The 21699-nt window shown below is 45.3% G+C and overlaps 1 protein-coding gene across 1 annotated transcript in view; it reads right to left on the bottom strand.

The window, feature by feature from the left end:
- The window catches only part of LOC144792923 (uncharacterized), a 93174-nt gene that overhangs the window by 3347 nt on the left and 68128 nt on the right, over positions 1-21699 (bottom strand). Inside the window, exons 5-7 of the mRNA XM_078668124.1 lie at positions 14529-14642; positions 13919-14017; positions 3937-4200 (exon numbers count right to left, since the gene is read on the bottom strand). Of these exons, the coding sequence (XP_078524250.1) occupies positions 3937-4200; positions 13919-14017; positions 14529-14642 (477 nt within the window). The remainder of the gene's footprint in view (positions 1-3936; positions 4201-13918; positions 14018-14528; positions 14643-21699) is intronic.

The raw sequence follows: 21699 nt of genomic DNA, 5'->3' as shown, positions 1-21699 counted from the left end.
ACATTCTGGGACGACATAACGAAGCCACTGGATAGGAAACTTTATTTTCAATTGAGAATCGGCAGTATACCTGTCAGATCTTTCACATCCAGATGGTCTAATGGTGGAAGTAGCTCTTGTCCATCTTGCCTAGAACCTAAAGAAGCAGTTAGCCACTTACTCCTTGTCTGTCCGGCATACTCTGCCCCGCGCAGAGTTTGGCTGCGGCCCATGGCTAAATGGTTAGGCACTCGGAGTGGAATTGTGGCCACTAGAATCATCTGTACAAACCCGAGCCCTGTAATATATATAGCTGTGGCGAAAGTTTTAGGATGGGCCTGGATCATTAGAAACAAAAATGTAAAGGGATAGGTTTTTGAAAATGCACTTTATACCTGAATACTTGATGTATCTTAACCTGATGATTTTTAATTATTACTGTAATGAACTTCTTGTTTTAATGTTTTGTGTAAATTCGAATTCTATTTTATATAATACTTTTTATCTGTAATGCTTTTATGACTATGTCGAATAAAGCTTGTTTGACTGACTGACATGAACCGCCTGTTATGGGTCTGTCAGAATCATGGCTCCTTTACTCTTAAACAAAGATGTACTAAACAAATATCCATACATGTACCCACCCATCTGAGGTCAGGGTGAGAAGGTAAAGGACGGAGAGCAGTATGTGCAGAGGAGCAGACTCAACGAGACCCCAAATTCTCACAGAGAGCCGACATTCCTATTGTCATTCCAGACACAGAGACAAATAGCCTTTATACCGCCCGTAGAATAACGCTATCGGATATACCGCAATGAGGTGAATGTGAAATTAGTACAAGGCGAAGAGCGGCAGAGGTATCTACCCACCCAATCTCATAACAAAGCACAGCTGCTTGTGGGTTTAACATGTTTAAATGTAACATGCCCAACCGTTGAGCAGAACATTACCAGACTGCATTACAGAGAAATCTCAGATACTCTGTACATAGGACAGAAATCTTTTATTCCATTTGTGGTATTGTGTTTTATTAAAAGTATTTTCTGAGGCTGTTTCGATACTTTGTTCCTATGGTCAGTTTCCTACAGACTGCCATTTTATCAAGAGGCACTTCGCAAGGCACTTAGATTGTGTTGTGGGGCTGCCCCCATTCTGTGGCAGGGAATTGACTACATTATTTCCTAATCTTACATTGGTTGAATGAAACTGGGGATTATGCAGGAAGCTGCATCAGGTATTGAATGAAGATAGCTACTCCATACATATCACAACCTATGTTTCCTAATAAACAGATCGAAGTGTATTTAAAAGTAGCAAAAATATGATACATACAAATGCCATTAAACTGTTTGTAATTATGTCAAAAGAACTGTTTAGTAGTTTCCCAATCAGTCTATCTCAGTTCATTTGATTAAGTTATGGTGTTTTAATTGAAACGCATACAATTACCAAAATATGTGACTTTTCAGCACTTTGAATGTCTAGCCAGATCTGTGTGTAGCACTAGCATTTGTGGAGAAGTTATTACTACACTGATCCCTTCATATATATGAATATGAAATATGTGATTTTAGCATGTGAATTTGAGCAAATATTCATGTCATTATATAATATTTTTCAAATTCAAATAGAAAAAATATATTAAGATCATTTACAACCATGAAAATGTCATTATAACCAAATATATTTTGATGAAGTCAGAAAGTTGTTAGTCAAGTTATTCTTTCTATTGCAGTTGTGTACTTCTAGAGCCCGAGTCACAGACTTTATGCAACACTGGCATTAGGTTATCCCACAAGATAAATAGGTGGTTGCTTCAACTGTATTTTAATTTGGGGTGTATCTCCAGCGGTGAAAGAATTCAGTGTTTATAGTGTTATCAATGGATCACTTCGCTGAATTTGCCTGGTCTTTCTCTGTGTCATCACACAGTCGCAAGTACATATACAACACCCACAACAGAAGAGTGAAACTCTGTCTAAAGCAGTAGTCTAGAATCTCCATTGATTTCAGTATATTATTCTTTGTATACATTACCCAATTGATAAATGCTTATGTGCACTATATTTACACCACGAACTGTAATCTCCTTCAATCTAACACAAGTCAGCATCCATTTGCAAATCTCTGTTTACTTTTGACCATTCAGCACAAATCAGATTTTAGGTTCCTCCTCTCACAAACACAAATTCCTACAAAATCAAATTCTTTCTTAAACTATTTTGCCCACATTCACCAAGCTGCTTTCTGAACGATGCAGACAAGAAGCTAAGCGGCTAAACAGAATGGGGGAATGAAGAAACTTGATAAAAATAAAAAGTAACACAATAGTACAAGAAATTAAACAAAAAGTACATATGCACTACATATGTACCCTAGAAGGAAAAAAGAAGTAGAAAAGAATACTTATATTTGGATTAACAAAAATCATATGAACTGGGGAGATTGCAAACTCTACCTAAAACAGCTTCCCAATCCTGATGCTAACAAGGCTCAGATTACACTAAAAACTTCAGAAAAGAACATACAGAAGCTGCCCACTTCCATCAAGACCTTGATCGCTTGTTCCTATTCCTGACAAATCATGGCTAAATGAATCACATACCATCCCCAAAGATCTATCAATCCCCAATAAATCTCTACTCTCTGCACTGATGGAGAATGCAAATCAAAGGAGGGCTTACTGTATCTTAAAATACCACTTAAAACCCCAAAAACCTTTCACCTCAGGCTTCTGACCATGGACTGTCAACTTACAGCCCTGTGAACCCCAGAAACATGAACCATCTTCTTGCGGACTATCATTATCTACCACCCTCCATGAAATACACCTTATTTCATTTAAGGCCATACTTCATGCGGAAGTTGTATCTACTGGCCTTTGGCACTAGTAAGATTGAGAACAGTGCACAGCTATGAAGCTACTCCATTGCATATCCTACAAAACAGAATACATTTCAGAATTAACTGGCTAACCGGTAGAGTCCTCACTCAGACAAATGAAAAATCTCCAATGGAATCCTACACACACAAAGTCACAATATCCTAAAACTTTTCCAAAGGTTAAAAAGAATAAGACATTAGTGCAGTCGTTCTCGGGAGCAACATTAACCCACCACTTGGAATGTCTTACACACACAGCCACTGCCACTTCTCACAGAAATTAGTAGGAACTTAAAAATGCCCTATTAAACAAGTTATTCAACAAGCATCAACATCGCTTTCCATGTCTGACAATGATTGTTTTATAATAAACTTTTATTCAGGCCCAATACCTGCGACTTAAATGTAATTGTTTACTTCATTCTGTTAATGGAAAGACAACAGAGAGGTTAACAATAACAACAGATTCTGGAAGTTCTCAATTTTTCCTTATTAAATATGTTATACTTGGTTTCTACGTTTGTTTGGTGTTCTGTTTTGTCCTGCCTTGTCACAAACCTCACTGGAACATTGCTAATGAACACAGGATTGTTGCAATAGTTTTTTTTCCTGCTATAATTATGGTATGTCCTCAGTTCAATTTTATTTTTCGTTTGTTCAGCTGTTGGTTTTCATATTTAGAAAATGTTTTCTTTGATGGTAATTTAGATCTTTTTTCCGAATGAAGCTTTTCTCACATTTAGAACATTTATATGGCGTTTCTCCAGTATGTATTCGTGTGTGCTCATACAGATAATCTTTCCGGTTGAATCTTTTGTGACAGAAAATACAAATATATGGTTTTTCACCTGAGTGTATTCTATGGTGTGTGATAAGATGGCTCTTTTGAAAGAAGCTTTTCTCACACTCAGTGCATGCATATGGCCTCTCTCTTACATCTGGCATCATATGCCTAGAGACATCTCCCTTCAGAGTGCAGCTCTGTTCACCTTCTGTGCACACATAAACTCTTTGAATCTGCTGTGTTTCCGCAAGATCTTTAGGCAACTGCAAATTCCTTAGATCACTCTTACATTCATTGTATGAGTCCGGGCGTCCTCTATTTGGGCTTCTCGGATGCAAACTTAAATGCACTGAATTGCTGAAACTGATTTCATGTTGCACAGTTTTCTCTCCTCTGAGTGGTCTATCAGATTCTGGCCAGATCGGGCTTCCTGCAGTTGCCTCCTTCTCAGAGCTCTGATGAATCATCGTGTTAATCTTCTCTGAAGAGGTTTTGTATGGGTGAGTTTGTTTAACAGAGTCTCTAGCTTCCTTCCGGTTTATGACTTTGTCACCTGTTAAATGGAAAGAAAATGAGATCAGTTATTGGCACTCTAGTCCTGAGTCTCTATAGAATATCATTTTTAATTTTATTATTTTGATGGAAAATTCTGGAAATGTTTTACTTTCAAGCGTATTCAATTCATCATTATAATTTACAAAGAAGCAAGCCATCCAGGCCCCTTCTACAACTTTGGTTCAATTCTTGATTCCGATGGAAACAACAGAATCAGGAAATTTAGAGTGATGTATGAATTTCACTTCAGATTATTTTCCCTCACCCCTACGAACATTAAACAAACTTTGTGCTTGTCTACATGTTCATATCTGAAAAAAAATATTACAAAGTGTAAGCAAATGACAAGAGATGAGTGAGTAGGAGATAAAAATAGCTTATTTTGTAGGTAAAGGTTTTGGCCAGCAATAGAAAGCACAACCTGCTATGATGGGTTTTGGACTTGGCCCTTTTCCCCAAAAACATTTTGCTTTTTGCCCCCCTAATTTCAGGATGTCTCCCCCATGGTAAAGGTCACTGTATAGGCCATGTGAGGTATGAGATTGCCTTTGCAATGTGTAATGTCCTGCAATGGTGTGTACACTTATTTAACCCCCATTGTAAACATGCACCCCAATGAAATGCTGTATCTGAAAAGGCTGCCATGGCTGGGCGTTGTGCCACCTGACTGCAGTAGGTTAGCGGTCTAGTTGTTAGGTACCCAGCAATCCCAGTATTTGGAGGGAAAGCCTGGCACCCAGGGTGCTCTACTCCTCCCCCTGAGCCAGTTTAAACCAGTTCACCAGAGAATTCCAGCAGCTGCTGGCACTGTCTGGAAGGTGGGGTGAGGGGAATATAAATAAGAGGGGTGTGCTACCATGTGCAGAGACAGAGCTGGGACAGGAATGTGAGGGGACCTGCTGCCAGGGGATACCACCACTTGGGCCTGTGTGCTGGACCCTACACCCATCCAGAACCCCCTACTGTCCCCAGGGCTAGTGGAAGCCCGACTTCAGGAGTTCAGGCTGCCGTGTAGGAGGAGGGCCACGCTGCAGTGGGGATGGTGAAAGCCTACCACCCTGCTTTGATGAAGCACCCACTAACTGCTGACCTGGCCCAGTAGTGCCTGCTGCTCTGTCCCCCGGGCCCCTGAAGAAGGAGGGCCCCCCTATGTCCCTGAAGCTGCCGGGACCTTGCGCCACGCAAGCACTGCGCCCAGAAGCACCTGGAAGCAAAGGAGAGGGCCTTGGACTGGACCCCCACCACCCAGGAGGTGAGAAAAGTTACCCTGGGGCTTGCTGCTGGGACTGTCAGCCTCCCTTGCGCTGTGCTTGTCTGTGCTCTACAACACTAATAAACAGTGTCCTAGCACGTGTGATTTGACCCACAAATATTTCCTCCATATTGGTTTCACCTAATTGACTAACTTAACTTTCTAGTAAGGCAATAACAGAATCTTCACAAAATACCCAACTAGCATTTCAATGCCATACCTGGGCTCCAATGTATATTTATCCCATCCAAACATAAGGCAAAACTGTATGGCTCAAGTAAGTTGATAAGAAAAGCTGAAAAGAAACTTAAGAAACGTGTACTTTGTGTTGCCTGAGAGTAAATTGGTCTAGACATTGTTACCCTAATGCCCCTTCTTCAGAGAATGAATATACAATCCTTGCTGGCTTTTAACAACCTTCACCTTGGAAGACAATCTTTTGGATTCTGATTGCAGCAAGGTTGAAGTGATGTTAACATTGGCCACTTAGCAGGGCTTTGCCATCTGGTAGGGGGAACAGAAAAAGCTGGCAACATAAAGGGCTGCTTTCTTCGCTTGAAGTGGACACCCCAAAGGGAAATGTCAGGAACTTATAGCATTCATTCCCAGAGACACTTAGACTTGCAGCCTGTGCACCTAGCAGCTAGGAAACCCCATTTTAGCAAAGGCAGAGGGAAGGACAACTCGTCTCCACCGGGGAGTAGCTAGAAAGGCAGGCTAGGCTCTTACTGGTAAAAGAAGGCTAAAGGCGTCTTGGATGAGGGATTCTGGGAAAGTTTGCAGTAAACTGAGAAAGTACGTGCTAAAAGAGTAGTTAGGAATTTCCCAAGAAAGTTACCAAGATAAGGTGTTTAGAATTCCCAATCACTGGCTACCACAGAGATTAAGACTGCCACCTCATCAACATCTCCTCAGAACATTCCTAGGAAGAAAGCACCTGCAGAAAGAAGCCTCTTCTTAACAGCTGGAATAAAGAAGGCTCAAAGACTTCTGGCTCCTACAGTCCCCAGGAGACTGAACTGCTCTCGAAGGGTCAAGTGTTTGTTCTCTTGCTGCCTGCTACAGGAACACAAAAAGCTGAAGGACTCCTGCCACTGCAAAGCCCAGCTGACCACTGTGAACTAGACGCCTACACTGAGGATCTGCGGACCGCAGAAATGGCCAAGAGAGTTTTTTCCAGCACCCAAACTGACTTAATCATTCTTCCAGCTCCAAAAGCCTAGGACAAGGCTCCCCCTTATACACCCTCCATGTGCACCCGAGGTGGACAAGATATCTAGATTCACCCCGGTCTGAGCCTTTACCCAAAGACAAAAGCTTCCGCAGGATCTCATGGTGAAGCTGTACAGCCTTGTAGGGTCCTCCGTTACTACAGATAGCAGCCCTGCCCCACAAGAGGATTTAAAAAAACAAAAAAGTGAATATATTTGAAGGTAAAACTCTGGACGTCGGTGGGATGGCAAATATACATCTGTAGGAAAGTGGCCTTGGTGGGTATGAATTCATTTGTGTCATTTGAAGCTTTTGGCATAAAAACTGGCATCTTCAGAGTGAGCTTAGTGATGACATACCTGGCTTTGAGGGACTCTCACCAGCTTTAGCTTCCCGCCTCACCCCCATGGGCACAGAGCTGGGTAAAACATCTAAGCCAGAATATAAACACTTGGACTGTTTTTGAGGACCTGGACCCACTTCATTTACCTCAACGTCTGCATCATGGGAGGCCTGAAATTGCTCATCGCTCCCTATCAGCCATAAACCTTATGTTTTCTTGGCACATTGTATCTTAAAAGTTCATAAACTCATACCTCAGGTTACTCTTATCTGATTTGACCGTAGGGTTTTTTTAATTGATTATTACATTTTTCTAAATTGGATTATGAATGTTATTGTGCTGTATTATTGACTTGAAACACTTTGGGTACAGCTTGAACTTAACATACATTTCTCTGGGGAACTGCCTGCTGCTTGTGACTTTGTTACCAGGAGTTGAACAGAAATTAACTCAGAACTATGTTGTCACCTAATCAGATTGCCTTTATCATGTTGGCAGGGCTACCCCCACTCAAATGAATAACCTGATTTCTAACACAGGCAAAAGTTGTACACAGTATTGGTCACAGGGGCCATACTAGTCTTCACCTGATGACCTGTCCAGACCCATCCAGTTATCCGCACTCCTTGACCTCCTCCAAACCTGTAGATGTCTCAGCTACATGAGGTCATGGCAACGTGAGGTAGCAATGAAGACCCTCTTGAGAGTGGATGAAACGAGCTCAGGTGGAACGGCCCCAGTCCAGACGTATTTTAGGAATGCAGCTTCGGAGAGGAGCTGGTGATGGGTTTGCTCACTGGGAGGAGAACTGCAGTTAATTTCAAAGGAATGGTTTCAGGGAGGGAGGACAGGATATTGTAGATCTGCAGACTGCAAGGTCCAAAATCAATTTTGGGCAATCATCCCACTCGGGCAGGCACATGTGCCCCCACACCCATGTTTATACCCAAAAAGGAAACTTCAAGCCTGTCCTAATGGAGTCAACAACCCTCCCTCCCCCATTACAAGGAACTGAGCAGTCTTTACATCATGGGAACAGAATAGCTTTCACTCCCAACTGGTAGAGCTAAAATGGCTGGTACCACCAAATATTGATAATGGTGTGATCGATTTTGGCCTGATGTAGCTTGAGTAAACCGGACGGTAGTTATTCCCAACCAGAGGTGCACGCTTCGAGTGCTTTCTTGACATCACAGCCGAGCTATAAATGTGAGCCACCTCAGCGGGTACACCGGATGGTTCATCTCGGCGTGAGATGGAGACGCTCCGGCTAATGAGAATTTCAGCAACAGTCAAAACAATACACTGCAAGAGAGGTGGGGGGCACCACTGGGGCTCCGCTGTGTGTTCATCGCAACATGCACTGCACATCCCACCTCAAACATCCGGTGCCACTGCGACCGGACATAATGGCTATCTTAGAAGTACAGAAACATAACAGAGAGATGAGAGAGAGACTGCCAGAGATGAGAACAGAGTGCCAGAGATGAGAGCAAGACTGGCAGAGATGAGAACAGAGTGCCAGAGATGAGAACAGAGTGCCAGAGATGAGAACAGAGTGCCAGAGATGAGAACAGAGTGCCAGAGATAATAACAGAGTGCCAGAGATAATAACAGAGTGCCAGAGATGAGAACAGAGTGCCAGAGATGAGAGGAAGACTAGCAGAGATGAGAACAGAGTGCCAGAGATAAGAATAGAGTGCCAGAGATGAGAGCAAGACTGGCAGAGATGAGAACAGAGTGCCAGAGATGAGAACAGAGTGCCAGAGATGAGAACAGAGTGGCAGAGATGAGAGGGAGACTGGCAGAGATGAGAACAGAGTGCCAGAGATAAGAACAGAGTGCCAGAGATGAGAACAGAGTGCCAGAGATGAGAACAGAGTGCCAGAGATGAGAACAGAGTGGCAGAGATGAGAAAAGAGTGGCAGAGATAAGAGGGAGACTGGCAGAGATGAGAACAGACTGGCAGAGATGAGAACAGAGTGCCAGAGGTGAGAACAGAGTGCCAGAGATGAGATGGAGACTGGCAGACATGAGATGGAGACTGGCTGACATGAGATGGAGACTGGCAGAGATGAGATGGAGACTGGCAGACATGAGATGGAGACTGGCGGAGATGAGAACAGAGTGCCAGAGATGAGAACAGAGTGCCAGAGATTAGAACAGAGTGGCAGAGATGAGAGGGAGACTGCCAGAGATGAGAACAGAGTGGTAGAGATGAGAACAGAGTGGCAGAGATGAGAGGGAGACTGGCAGAGATAAGAACAGAGTGGCAGAGATAAGAGGGAGACTGGCAGAGATGGGAACAGAGTGGCAGAGATGAGAACAGAGTGCCAGAGGTGAGAGGGAGACTGCCAGAGATGAGAACAGAGTGCCAGAGATGAGAACAGAGTGCCAGAGATGAGAACAGAGTGCCAGAGGTGAGAGGGAGACTGCCAGAGATGAGAACAGAGTGCCAGAGATGAGAACAGAGTGCCAGAGATGAGAACAGAGTGCCAGAGATGAGAACAGAGTGGCAGAGATGAGAGGGAGACTGCCAGAGATGAGAACAGAGTGGTAGAGATGAGAACAGAGTGCCAGAGATGAGAGGGAGACTGGCAGAGATAAGAACAGAGTGGCAGAGATAAGAGGGAGACTGGCAGAGATGAGAACAGAGTGGCAGAGATGAGAACAGAGTGGCAGAGATGAGAACAGAGTGCCAGAGGTGAGAGGGAGACTGCCAGAGATGAGAACAGAGTGCCAGAGATGAGAACAGAGTGCCAGAGATGAGAGGGAGACTGCCAGAGATGAGAACAGAGTGCCAGAGATGAGAACAGAGTGCCAGAGATGAGAACAGAGTGCCAGAGGTGAGAGGGAGACTGCCAGAGATGAGAACAGAGTGGCAGAGATGGGAACAGAGTGCCAGAGATGAGAAAAGAGTGGCAGAGATAAGAGGGAGACTGGCAGAGATGAGAACAGAGTGGCAGAGATGAGATGGAGACTGGCAGACATGAGATGGAGACTGGCAGACATGAGATGGAGACTGGCAGAGATAAGAACAGAGTGGCAGAGATGAGAGCAGAGTGGCAGAGATGAGAACAGAGAGGCAGAGATGAGAACAGAGTGCCAGAGATTAGAACAGAGTGCCAGAGATTAGAACAGAGTGCCAGAGATGAGAGGGAGACTGGCAGAGATGAGAACAGAGTGCCAGAGATAAGAACAGAGTGCCAGAGATGAGAACAGAGCGCCAGAGATGAGAACAGAGTGCCAGAGATGAGAACAGAGTGGCAGAGATGAGAAAAGAGTGGCAGAGATAAGAGGGAGATTGGCAGAGATGAGAACAGAGTGCCAGAGATGAGAACAGAGTGCCAGAGATGAGAACAGAGTGCCAGAGATGAGAACAGAGTGCCAGAGATGAGAACAGAGTGCCAGAGATGAGAACAGAGTGCCAGAGATGAGAACAGAGTGCCAGAGATGAGAACAGAGTGCCAGAGATGAGAACAGAGTGGCAGAGATGAGAACAGAGTGGCAGAGATAAGAGGGAGATTGGCAGAGATGAGAACAGACTGGCAGAGATGAGAACAGAGTGCCAGAGGTGAGAACAGAGTGCCAGAGATGAGAACAGAGTGGCAGAGATGAGAACAGAGTGGCAGAGATGAGAACAGAGTGCCAGAGGTGAGAGGGAGACTGCCAGAGATGAGAACAGAGTGCCAGAGATGAGAACAGAGTGCCAGAGATGAGAGGGAGACTGCCAGAGATGAGAACAGAGTGCCAGAGATGAGAACAGAGTGCCAGAGATGAGAACAGAGTGCCAGAGGTGAGAGGGAGACTGCCAGAGATGAGAACAGAGTGGCAGAGATGGGAACAGAGTGCCAGAGATGAGAAAAGAGTGGCAGAGATAAGAGGGAGACTGGCAGAGATGAGAACAGAGTGGCAGAGATGAGATGGAGACTGGCAGACATGAGATGGAGACTGGCAGACATGAGATGGAGACTGGCAGAGATAAGAACAGAGTGGCAGAGATGAGAGCAGAGTGGCAGAGATGAGAGCAGAGTGGCAGAGATGAGAGCAGAGTGCCAGAGATGAGAGGGAGACTGGCAGAGATAAGAACAGAGTGGCAGAGATGAGAGCAGAGTGGCAGAGATGAGAACAGAGAGGCAGAGATGAGAACAGAGTGCCAGAGATTAGAACAGAGTGCCAGAGATTAGAACAGAGTGCCAGAGATGAGAGGGAGACTGGCAGAGATGAGAACAGAGTGCCAGAGATAAGAACAGAGTGCCAGAGATGAGAACAGAGTGCCAGAGATGAGAACAGAGTGGCAGAGATGAGAAAAGAGTGGCAGAGATAAGAGGGAAATTGGCAGAGATGAGAACAGAGTGCCAGCGATGAGAACAGAGTGCCAGAGATGAGAACAGAGTGCCAGAGATGAGAACAGAGTGCCAGAGATGAGAACAGAGTGCCAGAGATGAGAACAGAGTGGCAGAGATGAGAGCAGAGTGGCAGAGATGAGAACAGAGAGGCAGAGATGAGAACAGAGTGCCAGAGATTAGAACAGAGTGCCAGAGATTAGAACAGAGTGCCAGAGATGAGAGGGAGACTGGCAGAGATGAGAACAGAGTGCCAGAGATGAGAACAGAGTGCCAGAGATGAGAACAGAGTGGCAGAGATGAGAAAAGAGTGGCAGAGATGAGAAAAGAGTGGCAGAGATAAGAGGGAGATTGGCAGAGATGAGAACAGAGTGCCAGCGATAAGAACAGAGTGCCAGAGATGAGAACAGAGTGCCAGAGATGAGAACAGAGTGCCAGAGATGAGAACAGAGTGCCAGAGATGAGAACAGAGTGGCAGAGATGAGAAAAGAGTGGCAGAGATAAGAGGGAGATTGGCAGAGATGAGAACAGACTGGCAGAGATGAGAACAGAGTGCCAGAGGTGAGAACAGAGTGCCAGAGATGAGATGGAGACTGGCAGACATGAGATGGAGACTGGCAGACATGAGATGGAGACTGGCAGAGATGAGATGGAGACTGGCAGAGGTGAGAACAGAGTGCCAGAGATAAGAACAGAGTGCCAGAGATGAGAGGGAGACTGCCAGAGATGAGAACAGAGTGGTAGAGATGAGAACAGAGTGCCAGAGATGAGAACAGAGTGCCAGAGGTGAGAACAGAGTGGTAGAGATGAGAACAGAGTGCCAGAGATGAGAGGGAGACTGGCAGAGATAAGTACAGAGTGGCAGAGATGGGAACAGAGTGCCAGAGATAAGAGGGAGACTGGCAGAGATGAGAAAAGAGTGGCAGAGATAAGAGGGAGACTGGCAGAGATGAGAACAGAGTGGCAGAGATGAGAACAGAGTGCCAGAGGTGAGAGGGAGACTGGCAGAGATGAGAACAGAGTGGTAGAGATGAGAACAGAGTGCCAGAGATGAGAACAGAGTGCCAGAGATGAGAACAGAGTGCCAGAGATGAGAGGGAGACTGGCAGAGATAAGAACAGAGTGGCAGAGATGGGAACAGAGTGCCAGAGGTGAGAGGGAGACTGGCAGGGATGAGAACAGAGTGGTAGAGATGGGAACAGAGTGCCGGAGATGAGAAAAGAGTGGCAGAGATAAGAGGGAGACTGGCAGAGATGAGAACAGAGTGCCAGAGATGAGAAAAGAGTGGCAGAGATAAGAGGGAGACTGGCAGAGATGAGAACAGAGTGGCAGAGATGAGAACAGAGTGCCAGAGGTGTGAACAGAGTGCCAGAGGTGAGATGGAGACTGGCAGACATGAGATGGAGACTGGCAGACATGAGATGGAGACTGGCAGAGATAAGAACAGAGTGGCAGAGATGAGAGCAGAGTGGCAGAGATGAGAACAGACTGGCAGAGATGAGAACAGAGTGCCAGAGATGAGAGGGAGACTGGCAGAGATGAGAACAGAGTGCCAGAGATGAGAGGGAGACTGGCAGAAATGAGAACAGAGAGGCAGAGATGAGATGGAGACTGGCAGACATGAGATGGAGACTGGCAGAGATAAGAACAGAGTGCCAGAGATGATAAAAGAGTGGCAGAGATAAGAGGGAGACTGGCAGAGATGAGAGCAGAGTGCCAGAGATGGAAGGGAGACTGGCAGAGACGAGAGCAGAGTGGCAGAGATGAGAACAGAGTGGCAGATATGAGAGGGAGGCTGGCAGAGATGAGAGCAGAGTGCCAGAGATGAGAGCAGAGTGGCAGAGATGAGAACAGAGTGGCAGAGATGAGAACAGAGTGGCAGAGATGAGAACAGAGTGCCAGAGATGAGAGCAGAGTGGCAGAGATGAGGGCAGAGTGGCAGAGATGAGAGCAGAGTGGCAGAGATGAGAGCAGAGTGGCAGAGATGAGAACAGAGTGGCAGAGATGAGAGGGAGACTGGCAGAAGTGAGAACAGAGTGGTAGATATTGGAGAATGTGCCAGGTGAGGATACTGAATAGTGACTCTAGTGTCTTATTTCATTCTCAACAAACCTATAAAAATGTTATCCAACAGTATTTTAGTAACATATTTTAAAAATATAATCATGTTTATGGTTAATATTTATCGGGAGACGCACTAATATCAGCCTAGTTTGCTGAGGCCATAAGTTGGCCCTGCAATCAACTCAATTGACCTCCCGTGCCAGCACGTGACCGCAGTTACCTCCTCGTTGTTTATGGACACAATGTCAGTGGGTGGTTGAAACTTAAACAAGGAGATAAAGAAGTCATTACAGAAATTGTGTCAGAAGTGTGGGTATTTCAATCACTTACAGAAACATCTTTTATATTAACATCATCTGGTCAAAGGTCATGTGATATCACTACAATATTCCTTATAAGTCTAGTAAATCAATAGTGGTGGACTTAAATAGGTTCTAAAACATTTCATTCACAAATGTGCGGAGTGGTGTCTCCAAGCAGCCCGGTGCCATTCACTCACCTGAGGGATTCTGTATCCTTTTTATCCTCCTCCTTTCCAAATGGTCCATACAATAGCTGCCTTCCTCGTCTTTTATGCGGAGTGAAAGGACCTCAAATCCTGTGGTTTTTAAAGCAAGGTTTAGAAAAGTATAACTACATCTAGACATACACATTGGTCAGCTAAATATCTCTGCAGACAGAAAGCGGGTAGAATCATTCTTTAAAATGAGATGAAAGGGCATTTAACAAAGCTTGCATTGACTGGGTAGGAACAGATCTAGGCCTTGCTGAAGCTACTAAGAGAGTGGTTTAAGGTTTAGGTCAATGAATGATGAGTTTTTATAATATACATTGCACATAGTTTGACACAATAATCAAATAAAGGAGACTTATTTATTCAAGACAGTTGAATAAACTATTGCTCTCTGCTGGTAGACAGTAAAAAATGTATAAAGAGCAACTAACGTGTTTGGACTAAGGGCAGATTCAATCACAAAATTCACGAGATGAAATGCTTGAGTAACTTGTTTCCAATTATAAAAATGCCTGGGTTAAAGTTCGCCATCTGTGTACTTTGGATATTCTGGTGAATTTGAACTTTAGTGGTAATTAGAAGTCCGAGAACCTACCAGCGTTCGCGTCTGTGCTTCCTTCGACCATCTCCGAGCCGATGTGATCAATAGAAATCGCAACCGGCTCTTCTTTACTCAAACAAACATCATCACTATTGAGAAATGGAAATCCTGTGGAGTGAGTAAAACATGTGATTACACAAAGCTAACATCTACATCTCTTATACCTTGCAGATATGTAATAATACAATAAAATACAACACAGTCATTTTTTGGTTATTGATCTGTACAGTGCTTCTTGCAAACTGATGTACTGGAAGCTCCATGGGGAACGATTCACGGCTAGACCGGACTTTACCGCAGGAATCAGGAGAGAAGACTTGAACATTGAAATGTATCTGCTAGTTTCCACCAGAAATCACATCTCCAGCAATTGTGGCTGCCAAAATCACATCTCCAGCAATTATGACCCAATAATATTATATTATTTTTGATTATTATTATGAAGCTTTCCATCCCCCTTCTGGTCTGTACTCTTACTTTAACACTCTTTACCACACACAGACTTTATAAATAGTGTTCTGAAGTCACCAAAGGAAGATGATTCAGTTCTAAATAGAACAGAACCAAGACTCATTTGTGACATTGAACTGAAGTTTTGCCCTTCATGAGCGGTCATTCTGAAATGTTCACCCTGTGACCTGGGATATCCAAGACACAAACGTAAGATGCTAGGTGGTAAGTCAAAGGTGACTGGGTGAGCACTGCAGAGCAAGGGCTCATGGAGAGCAAGACTGCTACTGCCCACCATGGATTAGCAAAATCAGGCACCAGCACAGAGTCCCCGCTGTCACGCCAAGTCGATGGGCTCTGAATCCTCATCGGTCTGGGTAGAGACAGAGTTTGACACAATAATCAAATAAAGACGTTATTACTTCAAGACAGTCTTATGTTTCCAAAAAATGATTTACAATGAGATAAATGTAGGGAAACGACAAAGATGAACATAGAAAACTAAAAGGTCATAGAATCATTGGGAAGCAGAGAGGAGTGCAGACGCCTTCAAGCACTCAGCAATGGGTGAATGTTCATTCACAGGGGCTCAATATGTGTCGATGAGAAATGATCACTCAACCTATTCGCTCTAAACAGGTCGCTGGAGACCCCACTCTGGTCTACGAAATACCATGATTCCGATGCCCAACCTCCAGCCAACGGATGCCACATTTGACCTCTGCTGGCACGCCGCCGGGTCAGGCTTCCCATCAGTGCCAAAGAACCGAGTAGGATCTTTCAAGGCATCTGAGGAGGCTCGGGCAAAGCATCAGCAATCATTCCAGAATGTATCCAATAATATACCGCGTCAGAGTGGAAATAGTGAAGGCTATAAAAATACCAACCACAAATCCCTTGTTAAACAAGCATTGGCAAAACCAATAGGTTTCTCATCTGCAAAATCTGTTGTTTTTGACAATGCTTTTTAGACATGCTGCTCCCCGCATATTATTACTGCCCCAGGAGTGGGCAATCCCCAGGCAGCGGGGGTTCTGAGCGCCCCCCACATATTTTGTGTTGAGTGCCCCGGGGATGTGGCGTTCCCCAGGGCTTATGAGAAGCCTAGGAGGGAGGGCCCATGAGCCCCCCTCCTTATTTACCCACATGCACCCTGGATTTGGCCCACCTGGGGGCTTTAGAAAAAAGACGCATGGGAGCCCACACTTCTTTTTTTTCTTTTGCCGCTGATTCGTGGATCCACCAGCAGCTACATTAAAAAAATAATAATACTTTTTTATCCCCAGCGACGTCCTTGTTGGACCCTCCCCCATATCTGGGTAGAGGGGGGCGGGCGGTCAAGGGTCATTCCTACCCTGACCTATTTTTCCTTATTTTTCACTTTTTTCGGGGACTCAGCTTGAAGCCTAGCCCCAAGATGGTTGCCAACACTTCCTGGTTGAAGTGTTGGCAGTCAATACAATTTTAGTAGGATCTGAGATTCCACTGCAAGGACTCGCGTCCCCAGATTGCTATATTTTTTATTTTAAAATATATTTTATAGAGTTTTTATAGTACCATTTGGGCAGTTGCCCGACATAAATCATTTCGAGACAGGATAATGACAAAGTACCAGGCATGGAAACATCATTGGGTACAGTTTGCATATATAACAACAACGAAAACCAAAACTTTGCGCAACTTTCCAACCCCATCCACATTGGCGTGGATAGCTGTATTTTTTAAACTTTAATTTCTCTGAAACTACTGAATTGATTAACACCAAATCACAAAAAACACGCTTTCTGGACCGACATCTATCTTTCTGTCAAATTTGTTGAAATTCCATTCAGCAGCTTGGGCTGCAGTTGTGTTAAAAAAAACTTAAATATCCCCATAGGCAAAACATGGGGAAAATGTGTTTTTTACAGTTACACAATCACAGGTAGATGCAGAAGGGAGGCATGTAATCATTAGGGGCATGTTAGACGGTCGGCATATAGTACTTGCATCACTATACGCTCCTAACACGGAACAAGATGCTTTCCTTGACAAGGTATCACACATACTTGCACCATGGCACGATGTTCCCATGATATTGGGAGGAGATTACAACTGCGTACTTGATGTCTCACTGGACAGATCCTTCCCGCCCCTCCCGGGTACCAGTACACACCACGCTATGAAAGCCTTGACTAACTGGGCAACACAATGGCACTTGAGAGATGCCTGGAGGCACCGTTATCCTCGTGACAAGGTGTATTCCTATTACTCAGGGGTTCATAACTTGCATGTGCGGTTGGACCACTATATGCTATCAAAGGAACTTCTCCCCCATGTGTCCTCAGCTTATTATCTAGGTAGGACGCACTCTGACCATAATCCACATGTATTGGAGATGCTATGGGAACACCCTCGGCCACCAATTCCGACTTGGCGTCTCCAACCTGACTTACTGCTAGACTCACCCTTTCGTACACTACTGGCTACTAACATCTCCCAATATTTTGAGGACAATACAGGCACAGCTACAACATCTCAGGTAATGCATTCAAGGTGGTGATTAGAGGCGACTGTCTTAGTACACAGGCAGGCATGCGGAGACTATTGGAAGCAGATCTTACGTGCCTTGAAACTGACATGCTCCAGAGAGAGGGAGACTCGATCAGAGGGGACACTGGACCGTTGGAGCGTGTTAGAGAAGGACACACTAGATTGCTAGGCCGTCTCCGCAATCTCAACTATGCAGCGCACTCTGCGCGCACCCACCACGTGTGTGACAAACCTGGTAGGCTGCTATCGTGGCTGATACGACAGGACATAGCTACAGTACCCGTGACGGCAATACAAAATGCGCAAGGTGTCATGGTGTATGCCCAAAGCTTATACACCACGCTTTTGTGGAGCACTATTCCACGATCTACAGATCTTATTTGACAGCTGCGGAGGCAGATATACAAAATTTCCTTTCTACCCTACTATTGTCACAACTGACTGATCACCAACAGGAAGAATTGGGTGCTCCCCTCCTCTCAGAAGACCTGAGGGACAGTATTTTTTCTCTAACGAATGGTAAAATGCCGGGCCCCGACGGACTGCCGGCAGAATTTTATAAGGCGTACTCGGATATACTAGTGCCAGAGCTGCTGCGGGTATATGAGGCGGCTCTGGAATATTCAAATCTCATGCCAACGCAGAACGAGGCCACGTTAGTCTCTCTTTTGAAGCCGGGCAGAAATCCCAATCTCCTGGGCTCTTATCTCCCGCTGGCTCTGTTGAACACAGATTATAAAATCCTTGCCTCCACACTGGCCAAACGTATCTCCCCATTTGTGCCGACTCTAGTACATGCTGATCAAAATGGCTTTGTTCCCGCTCGGAGCACCTCCCTGAACATTCGCAGGTTCTTTAGACCTCAGACATATGCAGCAGAGCAATGGCCCCGCTCGGGCTGTCTGGTACTAGACCTGGAGAAGGCCTTCGACTCACTGGAGTGGCCCTATCTTGCAGCGGTCTTGCACAAATATGAGTTGGGGGATGGATACTTGCAGTTGGTGCAACTGCTCTATCAGCGCCCCACAGTGCGCTCTCGTACTGGCAAGTTCTTGTCTGACACAATTAGGGTACGGAGAGGGACCAGACAGGGGTGACCCCTGTCCCCGCTGCTCTTTTCTTTAGCTATGGAGCCCCTGACGGCTTTCCTCCGAGTTGGTGGCGTGGACTGGGGCATCCCCTTGAGGGATGGACTTCATGCAGTGTCCCTATATGCGGATGACCTGTTATTGTACGTAAGGGATGTGCACGCAATACCGCCGACGATACCAGAACTGTTCCGTAACTTGGAGGTGGTATCGGGCCTCAAGGTACACTGGGCTAAGTCGGGTGCCTATTCTTTTCGCGGGGATGTGGCTATTGTGGATATCATGTTCAACGGGATTGCGCTTGACTGGTATCCAACCACGTTCAGATACCTCGGTATTTACATCTACAGGTCCCCGGTAGACATACTGGAGGGTAATCTACTTCACGCTCTCTCCTCCATAAGATCACAGATACAATTCTGGAAAACACTGCCACTCAACGTGATGGGCTGCATCACTTTAGTAAAGATGATAGTGTTACCCAGACTTTTATATCATTTTGCAAACCTTCCAGTATATGTCCCGGTGAGGTTGTTTCGGGAATTAGAAGGGTTAATCAGAGGCCTGGTTTGGAATGCGGGGTGGCCCAGGATAGCATTACAAAAGCTATATGCATCCCCAGAGGGTGGGGGCTTAGCAGTTCCCCATTTGGAAATATACTATTTAGCTGCGCAGCTGCAATGGGTCGCAAAATGGTTAAGTGGTAAACAATTGACGGACACAGCGACCAAGACAACGATCTGGACCCAGACTCAGATATACGGGTTGTTTCATCCGCTGGGCAAAGTTCCCCGTCTGATGCAGCTATATGTGGAGTTAGCGCATAGATGTTACAAGAGAAGTCTCCACCTTACAAAAGACACGACTCCCTATGCTCCGATGTTGCCTCTAATATTGATGCCCAGAGGTAGAGACCCTATAACGGACACGACGTTGATGACCTGGACGGCAGCGGGAGTGGAAACGCTAGGGGATATATTTGCAGATGGCTCTTTGTTACCTTTTGCGACATTAGCAGCAGATAGTGGACTACCGGTGGGCCAATTCCTTCTGCACGCTGCCATCATACGGACACTCACGCTAGCCTGAAGAGATATGACTGTTGAGCCACCGACGCATCAAATGTTGCAATATCTACATGCAATGGGGGAGGGATCACACATGATACACTGGCTAGCTCAAGGCCTGCTCGTCCATGTACTGAAACCATTACAGAGACTTCGCACGCACTGGACTACAGACAGAGGCCGTCCCTGCACCGATAGGGAGTGGGAACGCGTTTTAGCTAGTGCCACACACATACCACGTAACTCTAGGTTTAAGCTCATACAAACTTACATAGAGCATACCTATCGCTGGACAAAACTAATAAATATTTTAACATCAACACATCAGACTGCCCGAGATGCCACTCCCAAGGCGCTGACCTATTGCATATGCTGTGGTCCTGTCCCCTGGTCATGCCCTATTGGCGCGCAATCATAGGTATACTTGCAGCATGCACGAATACTGAGGTGCCTAGCACATGGGAAGTCTGTATTCTGGTGCTTTTTAAAAGAACAAAGGCCAATAAAGTAAGTTCTAGGTTTCGCGACCTGGGCCTAATAACTGCAAAGCGGCTCATAACTAAGCGTTGGAAGCACAAAGATCCACCGGATGTAACACACGGGTGAGATCCCTAGAAGTCTGGGCACAGGCAGAGGGCACAACTCTACTTAGGGAAGAAACAGCAGGGCTGCGAAAGTACCCAATTGCACAGTCCTGGGATGGTATGCTCAAAACCCTAGTGCGCACTACTGCCGTTTTACAGATGCCTCCGGCACGGTAGGCAAGATCAAGCGTCCTACAGGCTACATGAGGGTAGAGGATTCGCTGCACCCAAGTGCTACCCTGACCACGATTGTCGCACCTGGGGCTGACCTCACATTCCTCACAAGACCTCACACAGACGTGGCTTTAGCGGCACGACATACCAGTATTACTCTATACCTCGTAGCACACGAGTGTAGAGGTCCGTAGTCACTGTTCACAGAAAGACCTAGATGTCACAATGCCCAGTTGGCACTCGGTACACCAGCCATATATCCCTTCAGCTCTTTGATAGCTCATTGTTCTGATTTAATATTCCTTTTCATTGCAAGTGTTAGTTTGTTATAAAGATAGATATCTAAGGAGCACATACGGCACCTATATGTACATTAACTTTGTTTACCCAGGAAGTGCTTCATACTGTGGACTAAGAGGTATGCCGCATATAAACGGATCCTTTATATGTATATGGACGCCTTGCCACATTATCAACTCTTGGCGTGGAGAGGCACAGTCACTAGATCTCTCCTGGCCCCGGCATGGAGATAGAAGGGTGTTCAGGCTGTAAGAGGCCAAGGCGATATATATATATGTGAGAGTACTCTTGCACCGACAACGTGCATGCTGTTCAAACTATGCGACATACATGTTTTTTTACTATATGCACGTTGTTATAAAACAAATGTTATTGTCATGAGCGCTGACAGATATTGTTGCCAGTAATGTATGCAATGGAAAAAATAAAATGCAAATACATTTTAAAAAATGGGGAAAATGTGTTTTGGGACCCCCTTTCTTCTCTGCCCCTTCTTGATGGATCACTCCGAAACTTTTAACACAGCAGCTGAACCAAAAAGGAGAAGTTTTGTGAAGAATTAGTTGAGCTTCGGCAAGCGGTGCCCAGGTTATTGGCAAAACAGAATATGCTTTTCCTATGGAAACTTTGGTCCTAACTAGAACTACCTAATGGCTATCGCCAGCAGGTAATTAATATATATAAATATATATACACACACACACACACACACACACACACTCACTATTTATTTTTAGGTACTTACTTGTATGTGGTCAGTTTTTTGGACTCACCTATTTCGCATTAAAGTTCTGCATAGAAACCTTATTGACAAGTTATTTAAGATCGAGTGGTGGAGTCCTTTGAGTCTGGTTTCTCTCCATTCTCCTTCAGTCATTTGTATATAGCTAGGTTGAAACTGAGGTGGCATGGTGTGCAAAATAACAAGGGATACGGATGCAGCCGAGTGATTACCAGTGGCTGATCTTAA

This window comes from Lissotriton helveticus, chromosome 11 (genome assembly GCF_964261635.1).
Source record: "Lissotriton helveticus chromosome 11, aLisHel1.1, whole genome shotgun sequence".
NCBI classification, from domain to species: Eukaryota; Metazoa; Chordata; class Amphibia; order Caudata; family Salamandridae; genus Lissotriton; species Lissotriton helveticus.
Note: the sequence above shows the minus strand (reverse complement) of the source record. Positions and strands in the feature narration are given on the sequence as shown.